Source organism: Ictalurus punctatus, chromosome 1 (assembly GCF_001660625.3).
Source record: "Ictalurus punctatus breed USDA103 chromosome 1, Coco_2.0, whole genome shotgun sequence".
NCBI lineage: Eukaryota > Metazoa > Chordata > Actinopteri > Siluriformes > Ictaluridae > Ictalurus > Ictalurus punctatus.
In genome coordinates, this window is record NC_030416.2 from 9,686,913 (window position 1) to 9,709,985 (window position 23,073).

Consider the following 23,073-nt stretch of genomic DNA (forward strand, 5'->3'; position numbering starts at 1 on the left):
TTTCCTCTGTTAACTCTTCCTAACCAGGAACAGACAGATAAATCCCCTCACCATTTGCACATCACCATCTGCATACTCCCCACAATTGCATAACTTCCTGAATAAGATGTGCTCACATTCCATCACTTCCTGAATACCATATATGGCGTTGTTCCTCTCTTACATTGATATGCTTCTTGTTAAATGCAAATATGACCTTCCACGTAGCCAATCAATAGTTAACCTATTTTCCTGTTGTGTGCCAAGCATGATATATACTCTGCATTTCTTTGGATAAATGAGACATAACCCTATACTTGAACTTTGTGGGTCTGTATGTCATTTGTCAAATTCTCCCAAGCGTTTGTTGTGGGATGGGTGTAGCAGGGCGAGGGCGTCGTCATTTTCTGTACTGTCTCTTCTCTCATTCTAGCATTGTAACCCAACGAGCACAAATCCTAACTGTAATTTACAGTATAATTGATGTTTTCTGATATTTTCTACACTGAAGGTTTTGAATAACAGCAATGGTGAGTGTCTGTGTGTTCTTGTAGTATCAGTGCTGTTCTGACGGAATCCATCTTTATCTATTTCAGGACAACAACTAAACCAATGAGTCAAAACCATTGTTGATTATTATTTTCAGCTGTCTGATAACGTTTGTGATTTATTTAATATATAATTTATTTAAATTACTAGATACTCTGACATATATATCAGTATTTAAATAAGGCAGTGTTTTGTAACTGGTTGTCCTGCTTTGTATGATGGCGAACTTCAATAGTAGATTAAATAGTTTGCAGGAAGGGAAAAGACAAGAGTATGATAACGCGTTCAGTCACAGGCCAGATTTGAAAATGAAACTTCCCTACATACAGCTTTATAAAGTCTCATCACTGGTAATATTATTACTGATATTAAAGTATTATAAGGTTTACACACATGAATGAGATGTTTAGTCATAAAAATCGTCAAAAATCTCTGTCTCCCGAGTGGTGATACCGAAAGAGATACTGGCTGACCAGGGCAACACCTTTATGTCTCACAAACTGGACGAATTATTGGGGATTTGGGGTTCAATTAAAATTCAAGTTCAAACTTGAACCAGCTCTGTCTCAGTCTCTTGTTACAGCAGCCACAGAAAGCACAAAGCACATATATGGAAGCACATACATATTGTTTTTGTTGTTTGTTTCCGGATATGGTTATTTATTTATTTATTTATTTATTTACTTATTTATTTATTTTACAATTTATGTTTGTTAAGATAAGTATTGATCTGTCAGTGTATATTGTATGTATATACAGGGTTGGGAGGGGTACTTTAAAAATGTATTTAATTACAGTTACAAATTACTTCATTAAAAATCAACAATGTGATCCAAGTATCACAATATGAAAGTAATGAAATTTGATTACTTTTGGATTACTCGAAGGCCAGATATATACTTTTATTGCAAGCTTAATTAAAGGGGGGGGGGGGGGGGGGGGCTCTTTTTCAGACCTTAAAAAAGCATCCAGCCGGGATTTCTACATTTAAAAAAATCTAAAACAATGACCAAACGGTCATCTTTCGCAGTTTAAGAAAGAAAATACTTCATTCGTCACTGAGTTAGCTGCCTAGCTAGTTGCTAACAAAATACATCAGGGGTGTCCATTTTCCTACTTTGTCTGTTGAACATGCTGAGGTTGAAAATGCTATAATTGAGACAAGCAAATCACTGCTTAGGATGTAATGTAGCATTATATTTTATAAGTAAATATATATATATATATTCATATAAATCTCGAATGAATTAACCGAATGAATCATGAAAAACGCCCAGCAGTACATCAGAATGTACTGAGAATTATCAAGTGTTACCTGTCATTTCAACCCTCCTCCTTTCCGTCAGCAGCTGGCACTCGACCACGTCCCCACTGCCAAATTGCTGTTTTTACATTCAGCGTGATGTAGAAACCTAATACGTATGATGTAGCTGTGACATATCATTAGAAGTTGGACAACAGTGGAAGAAATCCCATCATACAGATTCTACTTTTAATCGGTTTAACAGTAGTAAGTATGAGATGAGTGGATGTGTCTCTGGAGAGTTTGTTTCAACTGCATTCACAGATGGCAACATGATCAACACGAGGAAAGTTCCTGCTATTCATAGGCTGATTACATGGCTACTTAAGTGGACGTGGAGCTCCACATTCAGATTATTAAAATCACCTGCATGTAGTATATAGCAGAGTTCTCTTCTGTTGTGTGCTTGGTACATGAGTTTTTCAGTTGCATCTAAACTACCACTGATGTTGAGATTATACTACCATTAAATACTGATGTCAGGATTCAGTTGCGCCTAAACTACTACTAAATACTCGTGTGTAATTTCAGTGACTGTGTGATTAACTCCACTTGGAATATTACTCTTTATGTCTAACCTTTAACTTACTAAATCGCTCTAAGTAGCTCATCACACAAACTGTGTCTGGAACGCTACAAAATGCTCTGAAAGAGAAACCAAATGATAGGAAGTGGTATAAATGGCCAACTACAGAGTCATCAAAATGCTAGGGACTAAAAAGAAACTGCAAGTGCAGTAAAGAAAAGATAAGTATGTTAATAAATTAATTAATAATTTAATACAGTTAATAAAACTTCTTTCCCATTAGTACATTCTCAATTCAGGCTCAATTCAACTGCAATAAAAATGTAATTTGGTTTAGTGGTTTTACTTTAATTAGAAAACTGTACAGAATAAGCATACCACATTATAGTTCAGAAGACATTATTATAATAATAATAATAATAATAATAATAATTATTATTATTATTATTATTATTATTTTATTTTTATTTTATTTTATTTATTTATTATGCAACTTAACCAGGATCCATATGAATAAATAGTACACAACCCAAACTGGGTTATTTTTAGCCCAACGGCTGGGTAAATATATATCAGAACACATTTTTGGGTTAAACTAACCCATCAAGTTGGGTTGTTAATTTTAACCCAGCACATGGGTTGTTTTTCAGTCCAAAGGGTGGTTTCATTTTTACAAAAACGTTGGGTTCATTTTATTTAAGAAATAGGTTCACATTTTCATTTACCCATTTTTACCCATTTTAAAATGTCAAATATACCACAACATAGTATCCCCTTTATTTATACACAAGAAGGTGTTCAGAAATGTATTGCTAGAGCTGCTAAAGTGGTATTTATATTTATAAATAGACTTTAGTGACTAAAATAAGTCATATATTTAAGACTGAAACATCAGATTTTGATCAAAGGAGACGTTTAAAACATCCAAAAAACTGAGTAACCAACTTACGATTCAGTGAGCATTACAAACAAGTAAGCCAAAGCTAACTGATATAGCAGTGCATTTAGTGTCATGTAAACTGGACTGTTATCACATTTGAGCTTTTTTAGTGTACAGTAATGGTTTTATGGATAAATATATTGATACGAACTTTGTTTCTCCAAATAAATCTAACAGTCTGTCCATGTGAAAAACGCAACCTCCACCTGAGGTGAATTCAAACAGTCCACACTGAGTTGATCTGACCCAGGGAGCTGGGCTGACTGGAAATGTCAGTGTAAATGACGCAGCCACTAACCCCAGCAGTTGGGTTACACAAAACTACCCAAAAAACTACCCAAGACTGATAAAATAACCCAATTAAATGACCCAAAAGGCTCAACCCAGCATTTGGGTTGAAAAAATAACGCAGTATTTTCTAGAGTGTATACTATATTAAAATAAAGTATGTTTTATGTTTGACTTCATGAATGATAACGTATTCACCGTTTTCTGCTATTAACTAAAAGTATTTCCTATGGTGGATTATTATTATTTTTATTTTTTTTTGTAGGCTTCACATATTTTAACGATTGCACTCGGCCGTAAACCAGATGGTTTCACCACTATCAAAAGCTGTGATGGGCAATACACTGATAAACCAAAACTAGGTGACCTGTTTATGGTGAAATGTGACAGCAGTAGTGGTGGAACTGGTAGTCTAGGATACTTCCACGCTGGAGTTTACTGCAGTGAAGAGGAACAGGAGATCATTCACTTCAGACGTAAATCTCTCAATATTCGTATAATGCTCTAAGCAAATGACACAGAAATGTAATATTTATTTAACTTGATACATCTGTGTATACATTACACAGCATCTGTTTACAGGTGTAAATTTTGCTATACTGAATATACTCACAAACATTTTTTTTCCAGTCTCGTCCTCTCAGCCAAGCTCTTCAAGCATACCGAGTTGCAGCGTCGTTTCTGGTCCAGGTGATATAAGCAAAGTGCATGTGGACGTGTTCTGTGGAAAACACAAATTTGAAATTCACAGGAAGGAGATGGGAATCCCGAAATCATTCAGAGACAATGTTAGAGCAGCAATGAAGAAAACAGCAGAATACAATCTTTCAGAATACAACTGTATCCATTTTGCCCTGGAACTGCTGAATGTGGACTTAAAGGTGATACATTTGTTTTTAGCTTCCCAAAAAATCACTATGAGCCATAAGGTCATGATCATGTCACATGATATGTATTAAAGAGAAAACAAGGGTCAATGATGACTAGATAGAATGACACATAGTTTATTGTCTACATCTAATTACAGCTTCTGGCATATGTCTTTAGCTTTACACATTTGGATCCTGAGGTTTTGTGCATTCTTATTGGTAAAAAATCTCGAGCCCTGTGAGATTCTTCCAGAGAGCAGTTTTCATATCTTGTCCCAGATTTTCAGTCAGATTAAATTCTGGTCTTTGACTGGGCATATACAATTGTAGAAGAGTAAAGATTTACAATCACACTGTTCAGTATTACCCAGAAGAGGATGGGTTTCCTTTTGAGACTCATGCTATCTCAGGGATTATTTACTTGCCACTGTCGCCTCTGGCTTTCTCACTGGATATAAATTTAAATCTCTATATCCAGATTTCTGTAAAGCTGCTTTGCGACAATGTCCATTGCCAAAAGCGCTATATAAATAAAATTGAATTTTAACTGTATTTGTTTCCATCCATCTCACCCTCAACCCTGAACAGTTTCCCAGCTACCAAAAAGCTATAACCATCATCATTCTGTGTTATTTCTAATTTTTGAGTATTTCGGAAAAACACAGAATATTAATTATGTCAGACATAACACATAATTTTGTGAACACATATGGAAACAAGGTGAAAGTAATCTGTGCTGGACAACAAGTAACACAAAACGCAAAACTTAAATACAAGTGCTCTTTAGGAATAAAATTGACTGCTGTGTGTGATGTAATGTGATGTGCAGGGGCTGATGGGTAATGTAGTCCGGTGTTTTTGGCACGTGACATATAGGCTTCCTGTAGTTTTCAATAGGCTGTAATAGCCAGTTTTATTAGCCTGACTACTAATTAAGCTTTCTCGAGCCAACATACTATTTTGCTCTATAAGCCTCTTCTTCTCCTTCTTCTCCTTCTCCTTCTTCGTCTTCTTCCTTGACCCAGAAAATTAATTGCTACTCCTCCCAGAGCTTTCAAGCTACATGCACCAAACTCAGCACAGAACTTCAGTCTGTTCTGACTCGAGTTGCACTATCTTTTTGAAGTGATCGGAATTCGGAATTCCCAGTACGGAAGCTCAAATTGGCCAAAATTCCCATTGACTTGCATGAAAAATTTCTGACTGTTATAACTTGAGCTTTCAGGCTACTTACACCATTCTCAGCACAGTCCTTTAGACCCATCACACTGGTCAGGCTCGATTTTTCCAAACTGAGCGGACTCCCCGTATTCCCACTGTGGACGATGAAAATTCCAAAAACTCCCATTCACTTACATTTAGGGAATGTTCAGATACTGGCTCCAACTGTCAAAACTCAAACACACCTGAGTGTACATGACCTGAAGCCTAAAAGTATTGGAACTCTGTCTAGCTCCAAAAGTATTGGAAGTCTGTCTAGCTTCAAAAGTATTGGAACTCTGTCTAGCTCTAAAAGTATTGAAACTCTGTTTAGGTCTAAAAGTACTGGGACATCACCTGGCTCCAAAAGTATTGCGACGCTGCCTAGCTCCAAAAGTATTAGGATGCTGTCTAGCTGATGTCTTGCTTTCTCAAGCCAACATCAAAGTTGATCATGATGAACTCTACTTATCAAGTTGTATTCTTGTTTATTTTCTAAGTGAGAAGATAATATTTCATGGGGATATGGCGATGTGATGTCCAAATGTTTGAGAGATTATTTTGTGATTACCAGATGGACACTATATAAACCTTCTGCAGAAAATAAATAGTTAGATTTGTGTTTTTTTTTTATTTTACAGACCGCAAACAAATACATTAAACAGCTGATGAAATTGATTAGTAAGAAAAGTGAAGCCGTAAGTAGGTAAGTATGTTGTAATGCAGTGACTGTCCACATTACTGGGGAATAAAATGTTCTATTACTATTTTAAATCTCTTCTTGTGTTTGTTTCTTAAATCTCTCCATACATAGTTTGCTTGGAGAAGAAGAAGACATGCTGTGATTCTTCTTGAAGAAAGTCGATGTATGTCGTAAAGTTTTGGTCTCCTGTTTTTATTAGAATGTCACTGAGAAGAAAGTGTGAGATCATTGTGTACTATGATTATTGTGGTTATATAGTTTAATGGCTTTGATTGCTAAATTAATTATGAACAATATACTATTTTGGATTAAATGGAGGTTTTCTTCAACAAAGCTTTGATGTTAATTATACAGTATATAACATTAAATTAGTTCGTTTTACTTTCATTTTGCAAACTGTGTGTTCAAATGGGTAATTAGATTAAAATAAATAAATAAATAAATTCAGTTCAGCTTTATGTGTACAGTGTTTTTATCAGTAGACATTGTCCCAAAGCAGCTTTACAGAAATTTACTGTAGATTTAGAATGAATGAGCCAGAGGTGAAGATGAAAACTCCCTGAGACAACGTGAGGAAGAAACTTTTATTCTAAATGGAATCCATCCTCTTCTGGGTGACACTGAATAGAGTAATTATAAATCATATTATAAATTATAAAGAATAACGACACAAAGTATTGAGTGTGTGTACAGGATATTCATTATGAGCACATTGTGAATAAGAGTCGTGGGAGGAGTACAGTACAGTCTTTATGATTACAGCAGCATTTCTTACACACAAATCTACACAATCCAAGTAAGAACCTGTCAGATCTACAACCCCAATTCCACTGTGTGAAATGTAAATAAAAACAGAATACAATGATTTGCCAATCTCATAAACCCATATGTTATTCACAATAGAACATAGAAAACATATCAAATGTTTAAACTGAGGAAATGTACCATTTTAAGGAAAAAATAAGGTCATTTTCAATTTGATGGCTGCAACACGTCTCAAAAAAGGCTGGAAATGTAAGTGTTACTAAAAAGAAACAGCTGGGGAAACATTTTGCAACTAATTAGGTTAACTGGCAACAGGTCAGTATTGGGTATAAAAAGTGTCTTAGAGAGGCAGAGTAAAGACATATATATATATATATATATATATATATATATATATATATATATATATATATATATATATATATATATATATATATTTATTTATTTATTTTTTTGCTGTTAGTACATTTGACTATAGGAACACGCTACACAGAAGTCACTGGCTGAGATGTGCAAGCAATGTTCTTGTATAGAGTCCACTGAGTTCTCTTTAGTGGCTTATTATGCTTGGATGGTCAAATAAAAACACACGCATCATGTCAAAATGCAGGTCTGGCTGAGTATTCATGCAAACTCAGTCGGTTATGTCTTAAATGTAAACAGTTGGGGAAAAGTCGGAGGTGTGTCAATACAGTATATTAGATCATTAGGTCTTAAAGTGACAGTAGTCTAATAAACCTGCTGCTGTCTGTGTCATTAATGTTAATCAAACAACAAAAGAGAAAATCACTCACTCACTCATTTGACTGAATAACTTCAGTACATTTAATCAGAATCACTGTATACGTCATATAGTGAAGTCTATTTTATTTTACATTTAATTGCATTATTCAATTTCTGTAGTATTTCTTAATTGAACACTACTGATGGACCTACCTGAGAAAATGTATCATTATTGTGAAATAAAATTGTAGTCATATCGCCCACCCCTAAACATCAGCATTTGGTGATTCCAGTCTTGAATTTCAGGTAAAATCTGAAATGTACTTCTTAATGTAGTCATAAACCCTGCTGATAGGGATTTTTTATATTTCATTTTAGGAATTAAAATGAAAAAAGTTACAAGAACAGAGCTGTGTTCAGAAATGAGTTTGTTGTCATTCATAGACAGATTAAAAGCAGTAATAAAGCATGAAGCTTGTTGTTATGACTTGCTGCTAAATGTAGCTCTACTCTGTAGTCTCAGTCTATATAACTGTGAGGGAGAGGACTGAACTGGAGGACACAATATAGTGTGATACAATAACAAAACAGCTCCATTTGTATTTTCATACACTTGTAATATAATAAAATTTCTGTATATACCTCTATATCCCTTTTTTTTCTTTGAAACCATGTATTGATAGGAAACTAGTTGAGGTGCTGATGACATGAAATAAAAATATTAAATGGCAGTGGAAGATGTAATAGTGGTATTTTTTTGTTACCTTTATGTTGCCATTGGTTTGTGAAGGTTAAAATATGAATTTAACAGGTCACTGTTGAGTTTACAATTTCAATTTCAAAACTTTCTGGACTCGTCTGGTCTCGACTTGGACTCAAACATTAAGGACACAGACTTGAGTCCAACTCGGTCCCTTTTGTACTCGGACTTGGACTCGATTGGTTAAGGACTTGGTCTCGACTGGAACTCGACAAAGGTGGACTCGGACCCAACAATAGGAAACACCCTCTGCTGTGCCAGGTCCAGCCTTGACACACTCCACACCTATGTCACCATAGGCCAATTTTCCCTGGTATACGGATTATGGTCATAGATCTTCCAGTGCCACGCAGAGAAAACCTCTAATAATGGGGTGAGGAAAGGGATGTATGGTGGAAGGCAGAGATTTATGAAATGCTGGTTGATGTTGAACCACTCACATATCCAGACACCATGGTGAAAGCTCACATTGTCCCAAAACACAACATAGACAAGATGTACTGCCTGCTGCTGATCCTGCTGCTCACACTTAAACCACCCAGAAATGTTCAGTGTTATATAGCTCCAGGTTTGATTGACAGTGGAGAATCCCACAATTACTTATGACTACACAAATGGTGACATTACCACCATGCTGGCCACGGACATCCACAATAGCACATTGGCCAATTATGTTCCTGCCTCTCCTTCTCCTCTTCAACAGATTGAACCCTGCTTCATTTACAGTACATAAATGCATTCAAAACCATTATCTACAAAAAAGGAAATGTACTTGCAAATGTATATATACAGTAAAAATAATAATGGACATTACTTCTATAAGTATTTTCCCCAGTGATGTATTCAATGGCCAAAATACAGTCAAAAGAAACAATGACCTGTTCTCGTCTCTGAATGTCCTGATTATGGTGGCCACAGGGAATCTGCTTTACTACACAGACACTCACAATGGGATGGGAGCCAACAGTGGAATCAAATCCAGCATCTGGAGTAAGACCCTCCACTCAATATCACAAACATTACACAACTCTAATACCCCCCCCCACACACACACACACACACACACACACAGTTTCCCCAGTAAACACATTCACACTGAAGTAAAACTTGTGATCTGAAGTCCTCTTGTGTCTTGTGTTCGATTTTTCTGCCAACTTTATCAGTGACAAATACTCAAATACAAATGAGTGACTTTCCTCTCTTCCATCAGTCAGTACACATTATTCTGCACTCCTCTATTACAGTATCAATTCCTTTATTAAAGCATCAGAGTTGAAGCAGCGTGTCCTTTCGTGTCATTCTCAGTGTGGACAATCCCAGAGTTCAGTTAGCCCCACTGACGTAAACATGAACCATTACACTTACATATGCAACTGAATCAAACAAGGAATCAATTACAAAAGTCTGAAGGGTCATTAAAAAATCTTCGATGACTGATGTCTGGATTTCTGGAGTCATTTACAAGTTTTAGTGAATGGCTCGTATCGTAGCAGTCATACAGTCCTCTCTGAATGTATTGGAATGGCAGGGCCAAGTCTTTTATTTTTACTATAAATGAAAACATTTGGGTTTGCGATAAAAAGATGAATATATAGATAGATGATAGATCAGAATTTCAGGTTTGAGGGATGCACATAGACAGTTGTGTCTTGGCATTTAGATTGCACTGCCATCCTGGAGGCAAAGGCATGTCAGGTTGTGTGCGTGTGTGCGTGTGTGTGTGTGTGTGTGTGTGTGTGTGTGTGTGTGTGTGTGAAAGAAAGACAGCATTACATTCATTAAGTTGAAGCACATTTAAAATTTTGCATGATCTTATACTGTACAAAGGTACAATTTTTTAAATCTTGGAACTGCATTACCACTTTATGGCCACTTTTCCAATTTCAAATTTCTAAATAAATGCTTGCAAGTAAACAGAAAATTGCATATAATTTTTTTTTTTTTTTTTTTTGGCTGAAATCATTCAGAGCAGTGCACACATCAGTAGCAGCCACAGATCCTCTCCCGCTTATCAGCCAATGAGTACACACCAGAAAATCGAATGAACTGAGTTAATTAACACCCCAAACACGACTAACAATCAAAATGAAGGCATACAAGAAAGTGGGGCAATCACTAGAGACACTTAATTCACTGATGAAACAGTTTACTTCAGCCAAGTCTTTCAGCTGTCAATACTTCAAAGATGTTTTTTAAATCTGGGACATAAGAGACAACAGACTCTAAGAATGAGCAACACAAACCAGATTTGGCTCTTGTATATGCACAGTCGTCAAGGTAAATATCCTAACAAACAAAGGGCAAACTGATAGACAGGCAGATAGACAGACAGATAGATAGATAGATAGATAGATAGATAGATAGATAGATAGATTTGGCAGCAGATCTTAAGACTTACGAGCATGTCTTAAAGTCCCCATGAAATCAAAATTTGACTTTTGTGGCTTTTAGCATGAATATATTAGCCTTAAGGTGATCTATAAGCGAGTGTGCTCCAAAACAATGACACAATTCGCATTTGGAAGATATATCCATTCAGATTTTACAGTCTCTCTCTACCACCGACACAGATCAACAGTTTTCATGACATCATTCTGCACTTCAGTGTCTTATCAGATTTTCTGTCCAATCAATGGCTCTCTAGAATCTGAAGTGTCCCGTCCCCAACATTATAAAATTTCGAGTTGTTGAGCGAGAGAAATGTGTCTTTGGCTGTTCGAACTGAACGCATTATTCAGTTTTCCAAATGTAAGTTGGTGAAGAAGGAAATGGCTTAAATTTATTCACTTTCAATTTTTACTATTTCTTTTTTTTGTGTGTGTGTGTGTGTGTGTGTGTGTGTGTGTGTGTGTGTGTGTGTCAAGCCTGAGCTGTGATGTAAGCTAAACGCTACTGGCTATTTAAAGGGGGGAGGAATCACTCGATTTGTCCCACTCTGCCTTCCTGTTTAAGTGGAAATTACATCAACACATCGAATAACGCCAGGCGTTTCAAGGCACTTCATGGGGACTTTAAGAGCAGACTCCATCTTGTTGCAGTGTGTGACTGCAGCCATCAGGGGGAGCTAATGAGCATCTCAGACATGTCATTAGAACAGAGGCACTTTTAGCAGAATGATGAAGTCTTACACATTCACAGACTCCAGAAGGCACCAGAGAGAGGAGACAAGTAGAGGGTGAAGGAAACATATTTAAAAATAAACTGGATCTAAATAAACTACAATGCTGTGTCTAAACTTTAGCACTTGTGAAGTACCAGTTCCTCTTTTGGGTCATTAGAGCTTAGTACATGACTAATGGCTTTGGTTTAAATTGGGGAAAATAAAATCGGGAACACAGTACAGAATACTGAAACACACTCATTCAAAAAACAACAACAACAACACACAAATATACAGGGAGGAAGGATGAGTATTAGGTTGGGATTATGAAAGAGGCTTCCATGCAGTGGACCGCTGGAACATATTTATGTGGAGACATTATTAGTTAGCTGCTGTGTAGGATTTTCCAGTGTGTGTCTGCAGGGAGATGTAGGGAGATGATGTGCTCGGCTGTAGTGCGATGTGTGCTTGTGTTGGGAGATGATCAGTGTGTACGGGGTACAGGGTGTTGCAGGGTCATGTGCTCAGCTCCAGTGAAGGGAAGACGCTGGGTGCAGTAGTGATGAACCACCTCTGGGATGCTGGGAAATACACAGCTGCTCTGGTCCAGTGTGTAACCACACTCTTTGGTCTGTGCTACAATAATGTGCACACAACCCTGGCTGGTCCTGCAGACAGAGAGAGAGAGAGAGAGAGAGAGAGAGAGAGAGAGAGAGAGAGAGAGAGAGAGAGAGAGAGAGAGAGATGAAGCAGACAGATTTGATATCACCTACATCAGCTTTTTCAAGGATGCTTAGTCACTTCACTTTTTTAATATCTAATAAACACACACATAAATAGAGACATGTGACAAATTAAAGGGGAGGGGATCGATTGCTTTGTTATTCTGTGGGATGCATTTTGCTGGTGTGGTTTGGGTCCATTTGTCCACTTACAGTGTTGCTTGAAAGTTTGTGACCCCTTTAAAATTTTCTATATACTTTTAGATTTTCACACAAGTCCTATAAGTAGACAAAGAGATCCCAATTAACCAAATGAGGCAAAAAATATTATACTTGGTCATGTATTTACTGAGGAAAATGATCCAATATTACATATCTGTGAGTGGAAAATGTATGTAAATCTCTAGGATTAGCAGTTATTTTGAAGGTAAAATTAGATTCAGGTGTTTTCAATCAATGGGCTGATAATCCAGTGTGAGTGAATGCCCTGTTTTATTTAAAGAAGATCAAAGTCTGATCTTCACAACACATGTTTGTGGAAGTGTATCATGGCACGAACAAAGGACCTCAGAAAAAGAGTTGTTGATGCTCATCAGGCTGGAAAAGGTTACAAAACCATCTCTAAAGAGTTCTGTACTGAGGAATGGGCTACAATTCCTCCAACCCAATGTGCAGGACTGATCAACAGTTACTGGAAATGTTTAGTTGCAGTTATTGCTGCACAAGGGGGTCACACCAGATACTGAGAGCAAAGGTTCACATACTTTTGCCCCTCACAGATATGTAATATTGGATAATTTTCTTCAAAAAAATAAATGAGCAAACCAAACGACACTTCGGCATGCGAATGCATGTGGGCCAGGAAGTGAACCACCAACCCTACGATTAATGGACAACCCGTTCTACCACCTGACCCACAGCCATCCTGAATGTTATTGGTCGTTTCAGTACAGTTCCACAGACATGTAGAATCTATGCCAAGGTGCACTGTTTTAGTGTATTTTGTTGACACAACACCTTAGTAAGCCAAATTGTGTTCGTTTCTACTTTGTCACTTTGCTGTATATAGAGCCTTACTTGAGGGCAATGGAGTATTTGCTGTTGGCTGATTCGCTGTCGCGCACCAGGAAGCTGGCTTCCTTACAGTTCTGCAGCTGAGCCTCAGCCTCTTGACGACTGACGCTGCCATGATACCAGCTAAAGAGAGAGAGAGAGAGAGAGAGAGAGAGAGAGAGAGAGAGAGAATTATATAACATAACTAAACCCATAATGAATCTCTCTACCATATAGAAATGAGAAGACAGAAGACATAAAAACAGATCAAGTGAACACAATTAAAAATTTTCATTTGACTAAGGTATTTTCAAGATTTAACCCTCTTACTTGTGCTAGTTGCGCGCAGATTTTTATTATCATGCAACCAGCCAGACTAAATAATTCCTCCCAAACAGCTGGCATGCTATGTCTAAATCTTCACTCATCACAAAAATGATGATGGAGGACGACTGATCCCGTATACAAAATGATAAAGTGAGCAGTCTCCTAGCTGGATGAATGTTCTTATAATCGGTACAATTTTTATTTCATGGGGAAAAAAGCTGGATCACTCTCAAACAAATGATTCAGTAATGATCATAATCTAGACAACCAGTCTAATAGAACTAATCAATTTGCACTTTTAACAAAATAACTGAATTATATTAGTTTTTATGCGTGTAAACCTGAGGTTTCCACAAAATTCGATACCACTGCGATTCTTAAGGCAATGATTTGAAATGTGAAGATTCCACTGAATCTACGACCAGACAATACAATACAATTTCGATTTATAAGGCAATAGATCGATATTTGTCGATACCACCGAGTCTGCTACGATACAATTTGATTTATTAGTCTCTGATTGATATATGACTAAGTTTGTTTAGAAGCTAATATAAGCCTACTGCTAATTTACAAACGATAATGACATATAGAAGAACTATTATAAAGTATCAGAGTTACTGGCAAATCTTCTTCTAGCCTATTATTATTATTATTATTATTATTATTATTATTAGGCATCAGTTATATATGTTTTAAAAATATTTTTACAAACCAGTTGCCTGTCCTTTTTCAATAATAATCTATTTATGATTGTTGCCTCAATTCATTTCAATCGCTGCCTTTAAAACCAAATTATCCGCTCATTATATCCACTGTTATTTTATAGACATCACACTGCTAGCATTATTAGTTGGTCTACTGTATATGCTGTTGTTAGGGAGCATGTTTTACAAATTTACTAATGAAAATTTAAAATGTTAAACTGCACTGATACTGGGGACTTAAAACTATAAAATCATATCAAGGACAGGTACAAGTGTGGGGATGTATCATGTAAAAGCCTGCTTGTTTCACTTTCACTTCAATCCCATACTTAAAGAGCATTCACACACCTCTGTAACTCGAGGGGCACGGTGGGGTCCACTTTATGGCTCTCAGAGTCCGGGCTGGCTTTCGGGGAGGAAGGAGGGGACAGGCGCAGAGATTTGGGTGTCCAGCTCTTCACAGAGCGCAGTGTCTGCTGTTTAACGCCGGTGGGGGCAGAGTCCTCTTTACACATCCTCTCCACACCATCGAACTGAGCTAATGAGTGAAGATGCATCGGCACAATGAGGATGCTCATTCCATGACACTTTCTCAATGGGTAAACAGATTAGCAAGTTATATATATTTATATGATATTAACCAAGCATTGAGTGCATAAATTAACATACTTCTCAGAAGGTCAACATTTCTGCCCAAAAGTTTGCATACCCCTTGCAGAATCTGCTAAATCTTAATACTGTTAACAGAATACCAGGGGTCATAAAAATCCCATGCTGTTGTTTATTTAGTTCTGTCCTGAATAAGATATTTCACATAACAGATGTTTACATATAGTCCACAAGACAAGATAATAGCTGAATTTATAAAAATTACCCGGTTCAAAAGTGTGAAAAGATGGATCCCGACATCATATAGCCGCTGTTGGAAAGGGGTCAAATATACAGAAGATGCTGGAAAAGCAAAGAATGTGCAGGACCTGGAGGATTTTTCTGACAGCTCAGGACAAACAAGGGACTCATGAAGAACTATCACAAAACATAAACACAGTCGTGGATCATCCAGGTAACGACACAGTGTTAAGAATCAAGGGTATGTAAACTTTTAAATGGGGTAATTTTTATAAATTCAGCTATTAACTTGTCTTGTGGACTATATGTAAACATGTTACGTGAAATATCTTATTCAGGACAGAACTAAATAAACAACAACATGGGATTTTTATGATCACTCTTATTTTGTTAACAGTATTAAGATTCTGCAAGGGGTATGCAAACTTTTGGGCACAATTGTATATGAAAGTTCCACTTTTTGAATTAAATTACAGAAAATGTTTTGAGATGCACCTACATATTTAATATATGTGTAAACATATTAAATCTTATATTGTGCTCAATGTGAACACATTAAACAATCCATATCTAATCTTTCCATATTTAATAGCAATCCAAATCCATATTATCCACATTAAAGTACCATAGTTCATCTTCATGTTCTGTTCATGTACTACTTAGCTGTAGGTCTGATGTAGTAGCGTTGTGGAAGATGGACTTATTTATTTATTTATTTATTAAGATTTAAAACAGGTTATTTTGATCCAAATTCAATAATGCAAATGTAAAACTGGTTGTGAATACTGGTTATGAACCGATGTTTATAGCTTCGTCTCATTCATTCATTCATTCATTCAGTAATTGCATTATCCTGGTCACTGTTGCGCTGGACCAGAGCCTATCCTGGGAAGACTGGGCGGAATGCAGGACACCAGTCCACCACACACACACACACACACCGAGAGGCAATTTAGACTTTCCAGTGCAACTTAAGAACCCAGAAGAAATCCATTTATACTGGGAGAACATGAACAGAAAGTCCGCACAGGCAGTAACCTGAGCTCAGAATCGAACAGAGAACCCTGGAGCTATAATGTGCCAGCATTATCAGTGGCCCAGCTTCATTTCAATGTTTATGAATTTAATCAATATTTAGAGAAATAGACACTCAACATCCTTTCACTTGCATGGGAATCTTCCTGATGGAGGTCATGTGACAGGACTAAAATTATATGCTTGTTTACTACTTTCATTTTTTTTGTTTTAATTGTGCTTCCTTTATTATTTAAAAAAAAATGATGTTGTAAATCAAGTTTAGTCAAATTTTTCAACGAGCACTTTGGGCCAGAGCAGGACTGCTATACTTACCTGACAGTGCTCGAACAATCTGCTCTTTCTTCCACTCCCAGGGGAGTTCATACTCTGCAGGTGGCCGAGGGTCCGACTCGGGCCGGGTCAGGGGGATGCCCTCCAGAACCTCTTCATACGGCACGTCGTAGATCTGTGTGGATCCAGATCCTTCTCCTTCTCCTCCGTTCAACACCACGCACACCTTCAGAAGGTCCCTGGACCCACGGCGACGAATCTCTATGGGAACAAACACTGACCTTTCACACACTTACACCGAACAAGCTTCTAAGTTGATTCAGTCGCCTATAAGTAAACAAACTCCATTCTGGGCCTGAGTGATTTTTGAAGTGAATGGAATTCTGAAACCGGTTACTAAATCAGAGAAGAGGTACAACACTGAGAATTAGAAGTTACAAATGAATTGATATATTCATATTTGATATGTAATATCGAAGACAAGTGACATCAAATATCATTATTCCAAAGAAGATGGGAAATGGAATGGCAGATTTACTGGAGGGTGAAATTTGTCCTATTTACAATGGATCACTTTGCGTCACATCTCAGATTGCGCCCTGGCTACAAAATTGTTCACTTCACAAAGAAAATTCCGAATCTTTAACTGTGTCCATTTCTAGATCACACAGAATATACCCTAACTCATAACTGATCCATTAAGGTAGCTTCTTCTTTTTCTTTTTTTTTTTTTTATAGCCAGGCATTCCTTTTACCTGTAAAATAAGCATAGATTTATTTTATAATCCTAACCCAGCTATTCACATATTAGGCTAGACCTAGAACTGTTTACAGACAGAACACATTAGGTCCAAGCTGACATTATTTATAGGCCTACTTGGTTTTTTGTTGTTGTTGTTGCTGTTGTTTTTTTTTTGTTTTGTTTTTTAAAAGTTAGCAAAGTTTGGATTAAACAACAATGAAATAATTCAAGTGAGCAGTCGAAATGACTAATAACTATAAGAACTCAATCTTAAATATAAACAGCTTTGATAATAGTAGGATGTGATTTCTACTGCTGTAACAAAATGTAAAAAAAAAATCATGGCTATGCTTCACAGACTTCTGGGTGTCTCCAGACCCCACTTTGATAACCATGGTCTTTAAGTACAGGTGATGACTGTGTGCACTTAAATATAGCACGATATGTCTATCCTTCTCATTAGTTATATATAATACTTTCAATACCTTTCAAGACATCGTCCAGTTATCTAGTCACTCTGGGTCATTCTAAATTTGTCTGCTAATAATAAGTCAAGTTGGCAGCACTTATCTGTGATGCTTTATCAATTCATCTCGTAGTTGCACATACTTTACTTGATAAAGCCTCTTGAATGAGTGAGGAAACATTTTTAACAAAAGTCCAGTTGCTTGTAGCACACAATGTACGTATTGTGGGTTTAATGGGGGAACAGAAACAAATGCACAGTGCTCCATCTTTCAAGCTGTGTTAGTCTGCTGTCACTTTGTGTCTGGCCTATTGTGTGAGAAAACAATGGCAGTACCAAGGGAAGGACAGCCCTGGCTTGCGATTGGCTTGTTTAGCAGACCTACTTCCTGAGTTCTAGGAAGTCACTGGTGGGAGAGGAGGGGGGCTTTCTCACACAGTCAAGCACATTGGGGGGGGAGGGGGGACAGCAGGGGTCAACTTCCTGCCCAGAGAATGGGGCAAAGGAAACACGGACAGGAAACGGGAAGCAGAAAGAGGAAACTGCACCCATTGTCCCTGCACAACACCATCACCGTAGCAACCACCCGAGAGGGAAGACCGACATTTACAGGAGGGTGCTGTGATTTTAAATCCTTGAAAATCTGCGTGCAGTCCTTTAGTCAACAAGACGGGAAAAGAAGGTGAAAGGGGGAATGAAGTAAGAAGAAGAGAATGGATAGATATGGAAAGAGGAAAAGTGAAAGAGATTGGACCTGTGATAATGAGTTGGGCATCATAAGGCTCCATATATCCATCATTCTCTCCTTCTCTTTCAGCTTCCCTCTGCTCTCTCGTTTTCTCAGCATCAAAAGGGTCAGCATAGTCCTCCAAGATAATCAGCTGTTTAGAGGGAAAGAAAGATGCTGATATGAGTTACTTGGGTTTACACTTTTAGTTAACCCTGTAATCATTTTGGAAAGATTGCAGATTGTAAAATGTCTGGAATGTTTAGAAAACACATTTAGATACATGTTTTCTATTTTAAAAAAAAAAAAAAAAAAAAAAAAACTTAATGTAAAAAAAAAAAAAAAAGGATCTATGTACATTTTACACTATTACCGGATCATGGCTCATGTCCTCTACATTGCCCAATGTGTGCTACTGTTGTTTCATTGCTTGTAACCAGAAAAAAAATGTTTTTCAATGTTAAATGTATGTGTTGAATTGAATAACGATATACTGTGTGCCATTTTATTGTCTTTGTAAGACTTCTTGCATGTCATTCTTAATGCCTTTGTTTAACAGGACGTTTCCTTATTCACTAAATAATGAGCCCTCATAGACAGACAAACTGTTTGCCGTTACTGTTGTGTAATATACACCACAGCAAATCCAGTAAGTGGACACCCATTGAAAGCACTTTTAAAACCACCTTTGAACTTGAAGATATTGTGCCTCTTTTCTTGTCCACTTCAGCACCCCACCCCCTGTCCACGGATACACACACCACCAACTACCAACGCCCGTGGACTTTTTTACCCTGACTTCATGAGAGTCTCATTTCTGTGGTATTATGTTCAAAGAGTAGCCGAAGGGCAAGTCCATCTATGGGAGAGGTTACAGCCTGTGTGTCAAGTGACATAATTCTTCAAACGCTACCTTCACTGGGGATGGAAAGAAAAGACACATTGTATTGTGTGTGCATTCTATTCTTTCTCTATTTGTGTGTGTGTGTGTGTGTGTGTGTGTGTGTGTGTGTGTGTGTGTGTGTGTGTGTGTGTGTGTGTGGGTGTGTGTGTGTCTGCACCTGGGCATATCTGTGTTTGAAAATGACATTGGAAAGAAAAAGAAAGAGAGGTGACAGGGTATAAACTCTTTGTGTGTGTGTGTGTGTGTGTGTGTGTGTGTGTGTGTGTGTGTGTGTGTGCGTGTGCACGCAGGATGACTGAATAGAGACAGGAAGAGTGGCAAGGAAAGGTTCGTGCTCATTGTGCTTGCTCTCCTGCTACTCTACTTGATCATAATGATCATAATGCAAGGGCTGATCATAATGCAAGCACACCGTGAATAGGGGATGGGAAAGGAGAAGGGGACACACCAGAGAGAGAGAGAGAGAGAGAGAGAGAAAGAGAGAGTAATGGGGGGGGGCAGTAGAGTTAAAAACAAAGGGAGCTGGAAGAGAGATATCAATCTTGGTTTTCATAACAAAATCTTTTTCTTTGGTTCCCACAAACATTAATAGAGAAGAACAGGAGTCCTGGCATGCCATGGACTAGGGACAGATTAAAAGGTAAACTAGACAAATAAACCACCATTTCAGAACCCACTCCATGCATCAGTTAGAAGGCGATAAAGCTAGCATAAATTTAGTGGGGGAAAAAACAGAAAAGGAACGCTTTTCCAAGACAACATGCATATAATGGAGGTTTTCAGTAGGAGTAATATTGCTTGTAGACTACACAACAAACACAACAAACACAATGAGCACCTGTAATGCTGAACACTTGTAAGTTTTTACAGTAAATGCCTACCTTTTGTGTCAGTAGTCAGATTCGTGAACTCTTACTTTGTGGATAAAGACACAAACAGTGCCGTTAACGGTGAGTTAATTCAGTACTGGGGGTTTGTAGTGTACAACAATGTTAATAAATATCTACAATGTCTGATCGGCTCATACAGTGGAATGCACACGGTGTATTAATTCAGCAGAGATACAGGCTCTCTCTCTCTCTCTCTCTCTCTCTCTCTCTCTCTATATATATATATATATATATATATATATATATATATATATATATATATATATATCCGTCCGTCCATCCATCCATCTTCTATCGCTTACTCCTTTTCAGGGTCACGGGGAACCTGGAGCCTATCCCAGGGAGCTATATATATATATATATATATATATACACACACACACACACACACACACACACATACATACATACACACATTATATATATATATATATATATATATATATATATATATATATATATATATATATATATATGTATGTATGTATGTATGTATATATGTATGTATATATAAAATAGCACTCACACACAATAATAAGAATAATAACAGCTGTATTTCCCCACCGTTTCGGTTTTAACAGGTGTTTTTCCGCGCTCCGGGTCGGTCCCGGTGCTTTCCGTCGCGGTGCTGTTGTATTTCTTCTCCTGCCATTTATCCTGTTTCTCCACTTTGATCATTCGGCTCATGTACGCGTCGGCGATGGCGCTCGTCCTCAGCGTGCGGTGATCCTCAAAACCCTCCATCTTCACGTTCTTCTTGCTTTTTCCAGGGATCAGGATCTCCCATATCTTGGCATCCTTGCCCGAGCCCGGACTCGAGTGGTTTCGGCCAAGCTCGACGGCCGAGTTCTTGCGATTCCTCCCGGAGAGGAGTGAACCCACCCCGCCTGCGTTCTCCGAGTTCTTCCGCGGACTCGCTTTGGCTCCGGTTCCGCCGCTCAGCGCCGGTCTGGGTCGAGTCTGCGCTCCGGATTCAGACGCCGAGCGCAGTCGGTCCGAGCCCGTTTTCAGAGTTGGGAAATCTTTAAACCACTTGGCCATAATCAAAAGCTTCACGCACGACAACTTTCTCCATACACGATCACGCACAGCAACTTTCAGGACACTTTCCGTTACCTCCGTGAACTTCCTCTGCTCTCCTCTCACCCTGTCTGTTTACCTTGGTTTAACAGCCTGTCTATCACTAATCACCTTCTCCAGATTGATCAGATTCTTGGGTTAGACTATTATTATGACTGAGTTTGTTTTTTTTTTTTTTTAAAGGAAAATCTCTAAAATTTTGATATTCGGGGAATCTTTTCCAGATGTGTAAAGTCTTTTACATAATCCTAATTGCAGTTATTATCCCATCCGTTGGCTTTTCTAGAGCAATTTGTAATTTTTTTTTTTTACATTTCACCACATTTTCTCCCCATCACATTTGAGTGTCCTACCCGGAATTATTCCCGCAAAATAAAAAGGAGCCTCTGGAGGGCATAAACGCGGAAGAATTGGAAGGTTTTCTTCGCCAAAGATCCCATTCCCGGTGTGTCCGACCTGAGCGCCAGTCTACGCAGAGTGAGAAAGGATGCGCGCGTGAGCATCTGGTAGCCAGCGCGCGTGCGTGTTCATATAGACGGGGTGGTGGCTGCTGAGCGCGTGTAGAGCAGGGGTTTTCAAAGTGGGGACCACGGCCCACTTGGGGGCCGCCAGGAGGCACCCGAGGGGCCTCAAAAATTTGCTGTGCCCATCCCTCCCACTAGTATGTTTTCTCTTTCTCACTCTCAGACAACCACACGCACACACGCGCACACACACACACACACACACACACACACACACAATTCCTAATGTAAGATGTAAGATGTAATTATTAATAAATAAAAAGGGGGGGGGGGTATATTCAGAAGTCTGTATTTTTAATGTGTTTTAAAGACATCTTGCAAAAGGGGGCCTCAGTCAAATGTTAATGCCATTTGGGGGGGCTTGCCCTGGAAAAGTTTGGGAACCCCTGGAGTAGAGTGTCTGTGTGTCAAGCGTTTTACTGGCTTTACATGATCATGAAAGTAGGTTACAGGTCTACAGTGCTGTGAAAAAAAGGATTTTCCTCCCACCCTGATTTCTTCTGTTTTTGTATATATCTCAGACTAAATAGTTTTAGATCTTCACATGAAATACAACCTAAAACAAAGGCAACCTGAGTAAACACACAATACAGCTTTTATTATTATTATTTTTATTGAACCAAAAAAAGTTATCCAACACCTTTCAGTAATGTAAAAAAAGAACAACTAATTTTTTTTATATTTTTTACTGTTCCTCTCTGACCAGCACTGCATAATAGTCTGCTGGACAGCGCTTCTCTTCATCTTCAGAGCTACCTGTGCTCTCCCAGTCAAATGGCAGTAATTAAGCATTGTGTTGCGAGGCAATAGTTGGGCGATACCAACTTGCGCAATAGAGGGGGTTTTTAGTATTTTTATCTGATTTATTATGACAAACTCACAAACGATTTGGCATACCAAAAATGTTACAAAATAAATTACTTCCACAAATGTTTCAGTTGATAATGGTATAAATAATGGGAGGTTGCAATTGCTAGTTTTGATTATTGGGGGGTTACGCCCCCCCATCCCACCCAGAAACTATGCACCTGCACCAGGCCATGACTTTGTGCATGGGTATGTCAGACAT

At 38.0% G+C, this 23,073-nt stretch overlaps 1 protein-coding gene across 1 annotated transcript; it reads right to left on the reverse strand.

The window, feature by feature from the left end:
* Positions 1 to 10,383: 10,383 nt before the first annotated feature.
* she (Src homology 2 domain containing E) lies at positions 10,384 to 21,995 on the reverse strand. The gene is made up of 6 exons (XM_017473558.3): positions 20,965 to 21,995; positions 18,634 to 18,760; positions 16,714 to 16,932; positions 14,863 to 15,052; positions 13,505 to 13,624; positions 10,384 to 12,373 (listed from the first exon to the last, which is right to left on the reverse strand). Exons 1-6 carry the CDS (start codon positions 21,439 to 21,441, stop codon positions 12,190 to 12,192), a joined length of 1,317 nt encoding a protein of 438 aa, XP_017329047.1. The 5' UTR covers positions 21,442 to 21,995; the 3' UTR covers positions 10,384 to 12,189.
* Positions 21,996 to 23,073: the final 1,078 nt, after the last annotated feature.

What these genes read in the sequence shown, in the direction of transcription:
- she (XM_017473558.3), bottom strand. Translation starts at nt 21,441, where the DNA reads ATGGCCAAGTGGTTTAAAGATTTCCCAACTCTGAAAACGGGCTCGGAC. An exon ending in CACCTGTTAAAACCGAAACG is followed by an intron (nt 18,761 to 20,964) that starts GTGGGGAAATAC and finishes CCCTCTAAACAG; the next exon opens with CTGATTATCTTGGAGGACTA. An exon ending in GTGCCCCTCGAGTTACAGAG is followed by an intron (nt 13,625 to 14,862) that starts GTGTGTGAATGC and finishes CTCTCTCTTTAG; the next exon opens with CTGGTATCATGGCAGCGTCA.